Genomic DNA, 11952 nt, shown 5'->3' with positions numbered 1-11952 from the left:
TATCACTACGGAAGTAGATTGCCCCATCTTCCTTCCGAGGAGTGGCTGGTGGGTTTGAACTGCCAGCCTTCTGCTTAGCAGTCAAGTGCCTTAGGCCCTATGCTACCAGAGCTATCACCTAATATATCTTAAAAGAAAGACACGAAAGGATGAAGTAGTTTTCAAGTAACTTAACTGCATACTAGGACAAACCTTAAGAATATTTGTAAGAATACAAAATATCTAGCACCCAGCAAGGTAAAATTCAGTGTCGGGCATCCAATTAAGAATTATGAGACACGCAAAGAAACAAAAAAAAATATGATCCATAATAAGAACATATATCAATCAAAACCAACACAGAACTGACATATTACATTTGTATTTTAATTACAATTAGATGTAAATTATAAGTAGATTACTTACGTTCAAAGAGTTAAATAGGGACATGCAAATATTTTTTAGAAGACTCAAAAGCAAAATCTAGAGATGAAAATACAATGCTTAAGATAGAAAATATACTTGATGTGCTTAATGACAGATTAAATAATGCAGAGGAAAAGATTAGAATTTGAAACAAAGTAAAAAAAAAAATTCAAAATTTAAAGCAGAGAGAAAATACAATGTCTTAAAAATGAGAAGAGCACAGTGAGCTGCAAGACAACTTCAGGAGGCCTAAAACACATGTAATTTGAGTCCACAAAAGACAGCAAGGGGAAGCAGAAAAATATCTGAAGATGTAATGACTGAAATTTTTTCAAATTTGATGAAAACTATACATCCACAGATGGAAGAATCTCAACTAACCCCAATAAAAGAAACAAAGAAAACGACACCAAGGCACATCATAATCAAATTTTCTCTAAACCAGTGATGAAAAGGAAATCTTTAAAGCAATGGGAGTAGGGGTGGGAGTGGGGGAGCCACAGCATAAAACAGAGAAACAAAGAAAGGATGAGTAGATTTCTTGACAGATAGAATGCAAGCTAGAAGATAGTACAGTAAAATTTTTAGAAGACTGAAGGAAAAAACCGCCAAACTAGAATTCTATACCCAGTGAAATTATCTTTCAGAAACAAAGGTGAAATAAAATGCATCACCAGTAAACTCATATGAGAAATGTAGGAAGATCTTTCAAAGCTGACCTTCAGATGAAAGGAAAATAATAGCAGATGGAAACGTGAATCTATACAAACAAACGAAGAGCACTAGAAAAATTAAGAGCACGGGTGAATATATAGGATTTTTTTTTCATTACTTGAATCTCCTTAAGATAACAGACTGTTCGAACAAAAAGAGTAACAATGTAGTATGAGGTTTATAACACATATAAAAATGAAATGTGTGACAACAATCACCTAAGAGTCAGAAGAGGAGAAATGGAAGTATAGTATTAAAAGTTTCTTATACTATACATAAGAAGTGGTTATCACAGCACTTACAGGTAGATTGTTAGAGGTTAGACATATATATTGCAACTGCTGAGGGACATCAATACTGACTCACAGCAAATCTAAAAGACAGAGTAGAACTGCCCCACAGGGCTTCCTATGCTGTACATCTTTATGGGAGCAGACCGCCAGGTTGTTTTCTACCATAGAGCAGCTGGCTTCAAACCACTTATCTTTTGGTTAGCAGCTGAGAGCTTAACTACTGCACCACCTGGGCTCCAAAATATTTATACTATAAACCTAAAAAGTCACTAAAATAACAAAGGGTTATAACTAATATATCAACAGAGAGGAGATAAAATGGAATAAGAAAAAATAATCAATCCAAAAGGAGGCAGAGAAAAGAAGGGCACCAAGAACAAACAGGACAAACAGAAAACAAATAGCAAGATCCCACATTTAAACCTAATCACACTGAAAGTAAAAGGTCTAAATACACAGATTAAAAGGCAGAGGCTATCAGACTTGTTAATAATAATATATTAAAAAAAAAAACAAAAAACTACCCAACTATACGCTGCCTACAAAATATAAAGACACAAATATTGAAAGTAAAAGGATGGTAACTCAAAAGATTAAACAGCAATCTCAGGGGGCAGTGAATTGATGTTTGTGGTAGTTAAAGTTGTATGTCAACTTGGCTGGGCCTGGTTGAGTGGCTGGGCAGCTGGTGGTAGTTATTCCTCATGACGAGACTGGCAATCAACTCCATGGTGGAATCTACAACAAGCAGCTGAGTAGCTGTTTTGGGTATGTGGTTTGCTTCCCCTATATAAGCAACAGCTTTGGGAATGGTCTTTAGCCTAGGGCATGCTTGGACCCTACATTTAGCCGTGTCATTGCTCAGCAGCCTGCTATGCTTTGCCGACCTTGGGACTTACGTTAATGGCCTGCCATGTGCTTTGGTAATATTGGGACTGTGTCTTTTTACTTGTCAACCTTGGGCTTGGCAGCCTCAGCAGCTGTCTGAGTGAAGAAAAGCCTCTAGCTTCAGTGGGCTGGAAGCTGGAAGCAGAGCTGAAGCCCAAAGCTGAGGGGCTTTCATCCAGCCTCTAGAGCTTAGCACTTTGAATTTGGAGTTAAAGCCTCCAAATTGTAAGATAAACTTCTGTTTGTTAAGGCCATCTCATTTGTGGTATATTCCTGTCAGAGTAGCACTAGGTAACTAAAACAGTGTTAATGAGGGAGGAACAGCACAAAACTGTTGAATTGGTGTTGTCTTTTCCTGTGTACATTTCCAACAATAACAACAAAATAATATAACTTAAGGAAAAAAAGTGTATGTACTCCCCAAAATTATTGCCTGAGATAATCTTCAAGCCTTAAGCCAAAAATATTTCCTGAAGTCTTCTTAAAACCAAAGCCAAACAATAGTTTACCTTAACTAGTAAAGAAGCCCTTGAGCATCATGCTCACATTTTAGGATCTATTTATATGGGATCAAACTGACAACAGCAACTCAAAGATTAGATAGGAATCTTAGGGGACAGTGACTTTCTATTAATGGGCGAGGAACAACTCAGAAATACAGGGTGAGAACGGCACACCTAGAATAATAAAATCAATGTCACTGACTTGTACATGTAGAAACTTGAATTGGTGTTATATTTTGCTGTGTATATTCTCAAAAAAAGAAATTACTGAAAAAAATTGAAGATGGTAAAAGATATACCATGCTTACACTTTCAAAAGAAAGCTGAGTGGGTATGTTATTAACAAAGCAGATTTCAGAGTAGATATTATTATCAGGGATAAAGAAGGGTCAATTCTTACATGCAGAACACCCAACCCAGGACAATGCACCCAACTACACTATGGAGATACACCCCTTGGAGCAATAGGCCATATGGCACCAGAGGGACAGAAGTCACATGGAGGGAAAGCTAGACAGATAGGAGTGCATATTTAAGAAGGGGGGGGGGGAGGAGCATGGCTGGGTGGGGCATACGGGGAAGGAAGTGGGTTATGCTTGGGGATGGTAATCAGGGCGTGAAATCAAATGTACGAAGTGTGGAATGTAAAACAAATTTTGCTCTGTAAATTTGCACCCAAAGCACAATTTAAAAAAAAAAAAGGTCAATTCATGAAGAGAAACTAACAATCCTAAAAATGTATACACTTAATAACAGAACTTCAAAACACATGCAAAAACTCCTGCAAGGAGAAACAGACATATCCACAATTAAGAGTCAGAGATTTCAATACCCTTCTCTCAGCAATCGCTAAAACAAAGGAAGAACTTATTATTAAATTACAGTAACCAAGACAAGGTAGTGGCATTAAGATAGACAATTTATCAATGGAGCAGAATAGAGATTCAGAAATAGACTCACACATATCTGGACAAACTGGTTTTCAATAAAGATATAAAGGCAATTCAATGGGAAAAGAATAAATCTTTTCAACAAGTGATGCCAGAACAACCACACAACCACATGTTGTCAATGTTGTAAGGTACCCTGGATTGGCCCGTGACTCACAGTGACCCCATTTGGACTTAGATTCACACCTCACATCAAATACAAAACTAACTCAAATTAATCTATAGATCATTGTCCTAAACGTAAAACCTCAAACTATAGAATTCCTAGCATAAAACAAAAGACAAAACTTTTCTGATGTCAGATTACACAAAGATCTCTTAGATATAATACCAAAAACACAATTCATAAATGAAAGAACTGATAAATTCAAGTTCATCAAAATTAAAAATTTCTACTCTTCAAAAAAAGACAAGCTACAGACTGGGAGAAAATCATGTTAGATGAGAGACTTGTAAAAAGACAGCAAACAACCCAATTTAAATTTTGAACAGGCAGTTGATGAAAGAAAATATAAAGATGGCAAGTAAACACATGAAAAGATTCTCAACACTATTAATCATTAGGTAAATGTAATTAAAACTACAATGAGATATGACAGCTAAAATTTAAAAGATGAGGGCAACCACTTTGGAAAATGCTTTGGCAATTCTGTTAAAAGTTAGAACATACTCCTATAGCATATAATTTGGCCATCTACTCCTAGGTATTTACCCAAGAAAAATGAAAGTATATGTCCATACAAATAATGGTACACAAATGCTCAAAGCAGCTTTATTTGTAATGAACAAAAACTAAAAAAAGGAAAAACAAACAAATGTTTATCAACAGCTGAATGGATAAACTGTGGTACACGCATGCAATGGAATACTACTCAGCAATATCAAGCAATTAACTATTAATACACAAAACTATTAATACAACACGGATGGAGCTCAAAATTAATTATATTGACTGAAAGAAGCCAAACAAAACAGAGTATGATTCCATTTACATAAAACTCTATGAAATGCAAACTAACATATAGTGACAAAAAGCAAATCAGTGGTTGTTTGAGTAAGGGCAGATGGGCCTGGGAGTTGAGATGAAGGGATTGATTACAAAAGGTCATAAGAAAATTTTGGCAGGTGAGGGATATACTCACGATTTTGATTGTGATGATGGTTTCATGGGTGTATACAGATGTCAAAACTCATCAAATTGTAACTTTAAATATGTGCAATTTACTGAATGCCAATTACACCTTAGTAAAAACCTTCATTTCCACAGATAAAATTCCTTTATTACCACTAGGAATCTGTCATGGGGTCAAGGAAATGGCTAAATGCAGTAGCAAGTAGGAAGGGAGGGAAAAGTGATAGGAAGTAACTTGTACATTAATGAAAACGCAATGTGAAATACAGAAGCCAAATCACTACTCAAGAAAAAAAGTCTAGCAAACACCTGCTTAAGCTTCCTGATTAGTTCTCGAAGTTGAGCTTCTACACGAAATGCAGAAAATAAACACCTCCAATGAATCCAATGTTTTTGGCACCATGAAGCTGGAGCTCCACTGCAAAACAAAAATAATAGGCTCTTTCAAAAATCTTCTATAAATAAAGGACAGTCTAATATTCTCATTTCTATTACAAATCTGGAAACCTTCAACTGTCACCTCCTTTACAAGACCTACCCAAGTACTGGGAAAGTACTTTCAGGAATTTGAAAAAGCAATCCAATTAATGCAAATGATTCTGACTGAATAAAAAAATAATCTGTAGATTGCTTTATTTTTATAAAATAGCCAATCATTTTCTCATGCAAGCTACCATATGGAAGCAAAATTCTGTAAGGTCATTTTCAGGAAAGGTTGTAGAAAGAAGAAATAACTAATACAATATGTGCCTATCAAATGACAGTCACCAGACAGAGACAATACTGCCAATATTCACAAAAATGCTTTGAAGTCATTATCATCCTCACTGAACCTTAGTGTCGGAAGTCACACAGTAAACAGATATTGGAACTATGCTTCAAACTGACACTTTCTATTATATAGGACTATTTCACATACCTTGATTTGCACTGTTCAAAGATGACAGCTAAAGTTGCAAAATCATTAAATCCTCCAGCTTTAGCTGCCAATTCTCGATGTCTCTGTTCTGCTTCCTTCTGGTACTCTGGATCAACTAAATGATAATTTGAGAGACACTTTATTTCTTCTTCACATTAAGTGTCTGCATTACTTTGTTTATTCAAGCTTATTAAAATCTTCCTCACCCTCTGGGATGAAATAAAGTGGAACTACATTAACTGTTGTTGTTATTAGGTGCTGTCCATTTGGTTTTTGACTCAGTGGCCCCATGTGACAGAGAGGAACTGCTCCACAGGACTATAATACACATACATACATACATACATATATACACACACACACACACACACGTGTGTGTGTATATGTATGTATTTTTGCTGGATGTGTTCAAACTGCTAACCTCTTGGTTAGCAGCCAAATTCTTCATTGTTGTACCAACAGGGTTCCTTTTGGAGGGCTTTAATTTTTCTCCAGCTCCTTTTCTTTTTTTAACCATACTTAGGAGATTTCATCAGAATAGCAATATTACTTCCACCAATCTGTTTAGTTTAAGTAATATTCAGAATTCATTTTTTTTTCTTCTAAGAGTAACCTATGTTTACTGTAAAAAAAGGTGCACTGGTACAAGAGGATATAATGTAAAAGATACCACTGTGTCTCAATGCCCATAAACCAATTCTCAAGGCTAACCACCTGTTCTTTAGTGTGTCCTTTCAGTTATTTTTCCATGTAGGTACAAGCACATATATAATGTATTTTTACATATATAGGATATATGTTTTATAACTTGCTTTATTCATTTAATAACAGTTCCTTGTAAGCATATATACAATTACTCATTCTCAAAATAGCTATATAGTATTCCCCAGAGTATTTAACCAATCCCTCTTTATATGACTTTAACATGACCTCTATGTATACGGAACTGACTTATTTATAACAAAGTTTTCCTTTTTAATCTTTATACTAATGTATAACACAAAGAAAACTGCACAAATCATTAAACATATGGCTCAATGAATGGTCACTGATATATAAAAGTACCCAACATCCAGATCAACAAACAGAATATTACCAGCATCCCGGAAGCCCCCTTTAGCCCTCCTTCCAGTAAATGCTCATTCCCCTCCACAAGGGTAGACATACCCTGGTACCAGTGCTGCTGCTAAGTCTAGCTGTGCTAGGTATACCAAGGGAATAGGAATTATAGTAAAATGTAGTACATACAATGGAGGAAGGTGCCCCAGGCAGTGGTTTAAAAAAAGGGGGGGGGGCGGGGGACTTTGAAAGATGAACCTGAGTAAAATGCTATGTAGGGAACTTGGAGAACCAGAGAGTACATCAGTCCTGAGTGGGGTGGGAGGAGGTGGTATCCCAGGGTTTCTGATCCCTGATCAGCACTTATATAGACTATATTGTGAATGTGTAAATAAATAGTCCCTGATAATAGGAGGAAAGCAATCTGATTAAAGAAAACATTCATGAAGGTGTAAGTCTTCCATCCCAGGCTTTAAGTAGCTTCCAACTATTGACTAGCTAAGAAATGAAGGAAACACCTACATACAAAAGGAGAAAATATGTTTTCTCTCAGGCCATCTAAGTGGCCCTACTAAGGTGAAGATATGATTGACAATACCTACCTCTTGGACTCCTCAGGCACACTCATTTTTAACATAAAACATCTAATTTCAAGCACCTAAATACCATTCCCCAGAAGGTATTATCATGCCAAAGGTCAAACTGCATCAGACTCCACTATCAACCCCAACACTAGGAGAAAAAACCTACTTATCAACTATGGGAGGGATCTTTAGAATCTCTAAATTATGGTGATCCTGGCTACAGAGAAGTACAGCCCCAGCTGCTTGGAACCCCAGGCTGTGAAGCCTCAGAGAAGCTTCCTGCTCATGGTCCAGTTCTGCATTTCCCTGCCTCACGCTGACCCTAGAAACCTTCACTTTGGCTGTAATCCCTACTGTAGTAACTTGTATAAGTTGCTTACCACCTTTTATTAAGATGTCAAAATTTATTTGCAATAAATTTTAGTGGGTTATACTTTTAAACACAGCTCACATTTTGAGAAGATAAACTCTGCACAGTCAGTTTTGGATTTCTGTTGTTCAGAGTGGCTCCCTGCTCACATTTTAAAAAGTTTACAGAACACATTGCTTCCTTTTCACATTGCTAGCTCATCATACTCGCTCACTCTCTTTCTTCATCATTGTCAGAGTTAGAAAGACGGGGCATATTCTTGTCCCTTTTCCTTACCGCTTCCCTCAAAAAGTAATTAGTTAAAATTGAAACTGGCATAAGTCCCACAACAAATTCATAATATGGACAGAAAAGTCTAAAGCCATATTACACACAGCTCCTACAGTCTCAGCAAGCTTATCCTCTGAATAAATGATAGTGTGATTATCTATCTTTCATTATTTTCCCAGTAGACTTGCCATTTTCTTTACCGTCTTTCCCTAGATGAGATTTGATAATCAGTTTTATTTTATGAAAATAGGTAGATGCTACTCGGGCGAAATATATAAATATGAAGCTGAAGCAGCAAAACAGGGTGGATCAGATGAACTTCTTCCTTTGAAAAGATAATTCAGTACTTTTCTACACAGCAATCAATCAGAAAATGAAACTGTTACACAGAAAAGGTATTGATAATAAGGTCCTTAGAGCTGAAGGGGTGGGGAGGCTGTAAGTGTACATAAAGTAGCCTTTGTTTCAAAAAATATCACAGTTACAGCATTTAAAATCAAAACTGTAGGACCAACTCAATTGTTTTTATTTTAAATTTGCTTTATTTTAAAGCAATGCTGTTTAACAGTTAAAAAAAACACAAAACAAAACAATTTAACAGTCTTCACTTTGTAGTCTGACTTCTAAACCAACACCTCTACTAGCAGACATGTATGTAATTTACTACAAGGGGATAGATTACAATGAATGTTGAAAAAAATCACCGTTTTGATGTTTATAAGGAAAAGAGGCCTGGATCAGTATCTAAAGGAAATAAACTGAATCCTGAGTATAACAAAACAGAAGAAATGGCCACATTTTTATAGTTATATTTTCATTGTATAGAATCAGAAATAATGTACTGATAAGTTCCTTAGCTACCTTAGTGCTTTGGGGGCCTGGTTATGTTTCATATCCATTAACATCACTGACATCGAGTGTTTGACAAAGGTAAGACTTAATACAACATTTCTCAAAACAAAGCACAGAAGGCAAGATAAACCGTAGTCCTACTGATGGTCTCAATATTCCAAAGAATTAGACATATCTGTGTCCATATATAAGGAGCACTGGTGGCACAGTGCCTGAGGTATTTGACTACTGACCAGAAGGTCAAACCCAACAGCTGCTCCACAGAAGGAAAATGGGGAAATCTATTTTTGTAAAGATTTACCACCTCTGAAACCCAGTGTGGGTCACTATTGAGTTGTAATCGGCTCAATGGTAGCGGGTGCCGTTCCTATATATCTAGGGCCAACTTTTACCCTAGCAAAGGGAAGTCTCTCTTTCCTTGAGTGTCTACAAATATCGCTTATTTTCATACAATGTTTTGCTAAAGTGAAAAAAATACCTCAAGGCCCTGATAAAAAGACAAGAAACATTTAGTTAAAACCTAAGGCCTGAACAATAAAAAAAGGCTAAAAAATTGAGAATCAACCTTGCAACCACAGTGAGAGTGTCCTAAACAAAAATTTAAAAACTAGTTCCCTGGACTTTTATTTCCAGCTATGGAGAAGGCTGTATTATTTTCCTTTTCTCAAATTCTTTCAAAGACATGTGATGGTTTAAAAGACAAAATTATAATATTGTACTGTGGACTTTATAATGTATGTAAATATGATATACATGACAACAATAGCACAAGTGATAGGGATAAATGGAACTAAACTGTTGCAAAGTTTCTCGATGGCAGTGAGTTTGGTCTTTGGTTTAGTAAAACGTGGTTAAAGATGTATGATGTACATCTAGAGCAAGAATATGAGATTAAGAGATAACAGCAAAAGGCCAAGAGTTCAATAAAATCTCTATCAAAATTTCAGACTTTTTTTGAGGAAACTGATGCGCTGATTCTAAAATTTATATGAATAGCAAAGAATCTAGAATAATCACAACAATATTCAAAAAGAAACATAAAGTTGAAAGACTTACACTCTGATTTCAAAATGTATCATAGAGCTATGTAATCAAGAGAGAGTGTTGTTGGCATAAGGACAGACAAAAAGATCAATGGAATAAAGTCTAGAAACAGAGCCACCAATATAGTGTATTGACTTTCAACAAAGGTGGCAAAGCAATTCAATTGGGAAAAGTAACTCTTTTCTACAAAGTGCTGGGGAAAGTAGCTATTCATAGAAAAAAAGCAACTTGGACCTCTATTTCACACCATATACAAACACTGATTCAAGGCAGATAATCCTAAACATAAAAAAAGACAGAAACTGTAAAACTTCTGTAAGAAAATATCTTCAAATATGAAGTCTCCTAAGATAGAGAGTATCTCTATCATCTGGGGGCAGGAAAAGATGTCAGGCTGCAGAAAGCAATAAATAACCGATACATAGACGGCATATAACAACAACAACAACAACATAGAGCATAACCAAAAATTCAAAACTTCTGTGGTGGTTAAGTTTGTGCATCAATTTGGCTGGGCCTGGTTGAGTGGCTGGGCAGCTGAATGTAGTGAGATTGGTAATTAATTCCATGGTGGAATCTATTGGAGCAGCTGAGTATCTGTTATGGGTATGTGACCTGCTTCCCATATATAAGAAGCAGCTTTGGGAATGGTCTCTAGCTTATGGCACACTTGAACCCTGCATGTAGCTGTGTCGTTGTTGAGCAGCCTGCCATGCTCTGCTGACCCTGGGACCTATAATGGGCTTGAATTAATGACCTGCTGTGTGGTTTGGTAACATTAGGACTGTGCCTTATTACTTGTCAACCTTACGCTTATCAGCCTCAGCAGCCAGCAGCTGAGTGAATAAAAACTTTCAGCTTCAGTGGGCCGGGAACAGGAGGCAGAGTTGAAGCCCAAGGTTGAGGGGCTTTCACCCAGCCCCTAGAGCCCGGCACTTTGAACTCAGACTTAAAGCCTTCAAACTGTAAGAGAATAAACTCCTGTTTGTTCAAGGCATCCCATTTGTGGTGTATTCGTGTCGGCATGGCACTAGGTAACTGGAACAACTTCTCTGATCAAAATATATTAAGAAAATAAACAGACAAGCCACAGAGTAGGAGAAAATATACACAACTTTTGCCTAACAAAAAACTTGTATTGAGAATATATAAAGCATTTCCAGAATTTTTTTAAAAATGGATTTTAATAGGCAAAAGATTTGAAGACACTTCACAAAGGAAGATATGTGAACGGCCAATAAGCAAATGAAAAAGTGCTCAACATTAGTTATCAAAAATACAAATTAAAATGTACACTAGAATGTGAAGACATGAATAGACACTTCACCAAAGAGGATATTCAGGCAGCCAACAACCATATGAAGAAACGCTCAGTATCATTAGCCATTAGAGAAATGCACATCAAAACAACAATGAGATACCATCTTGCCCCAGCATTAGTAGCAAAGTTCAACAAGACAGAAAATAACAAATGCTGGCAAGGATGTGGAGAGATTGGGACTCTCATACACTGCTGGTGGGACTGTAAAATGATGCAACCACTGTGATAAGCAGTATGGCAAAGTCCTTAAAAAGTTGAAATTAGAAAAACCATTTGACCCAGCAATCCTGTTACGAGGTATATATCCTAAAAAAATGAGAGCCAGAACAAGAATAGATATATGCACACCCATGTTCACAGCAGCACTGTTTACAACAGCCAAAAGATGGAAACAACCTTGGTGCCCATCAACTGAAGAATCGATAACCAAACTATGGTACATACACACAATGGAATACTATGCAACCCTAAAGAACAACATAGAATCTGCAAAACACCACATAACGCTTAAGGGCCCTAATATATGGTATAAATAGACTACCAAGCATAATTCAAAATGTACCAACAGCAGAAGAGAAGCCAGATGATTGGGACCTTCCAAAAATTAAATTTTTATGTGCTTCCAAAGACTTCTCCAAAAGAGTCAAA

At 36.5% G+C, this 11952-nt stretch overlaps 1 protein-coding gene across 1 annotated transcript in view; it reads right to left on the bottom strand.

Annotated features, from left to right (window-relative positions):
* Positions 1–11952, bottom strand: part of DHX40 (DEAH-box helicase 40) — an 80499-nt gene that overhangs the window by 25161 nt on the left and 43386 nt on the right. The window contains exons 13-14 of the mRNA XM_007947923.1: positions 5805–5919; positions 5195–5303 (exon numbers count right to left, since the gene is read on the bottom strand). Coding sequence (XP_007946114.1) covers positions 5195–5303; positions 5805–5919 — 224 coding nt within the window. The remainder of the gene's footprint in view (positions 1–5194; positions 5304–5804; positions 5920–11952) is intronic.

This window comes from Orycteropus afer, unplaced genomic scaffold, assembly GCF_000298275.1.
Source record: "Orycteropus afer afer isolate SDZICR_OR568_19922 unplaced genomic scaffold, OryAfe1.0 scaffold00196, whole genome shotgun sequence".
NCBI classification, from domain to species: Eukaryota; Metazoa; Chordata; class Mammalia; order Tubulidentata; family Orycteropodidae; genus Orycteropus; species Orycteropus afer.
Note: the sequence above shows the minus strand (reverse complement) of the source record. Positions and strands in the feature narration are given on the sequence as shown.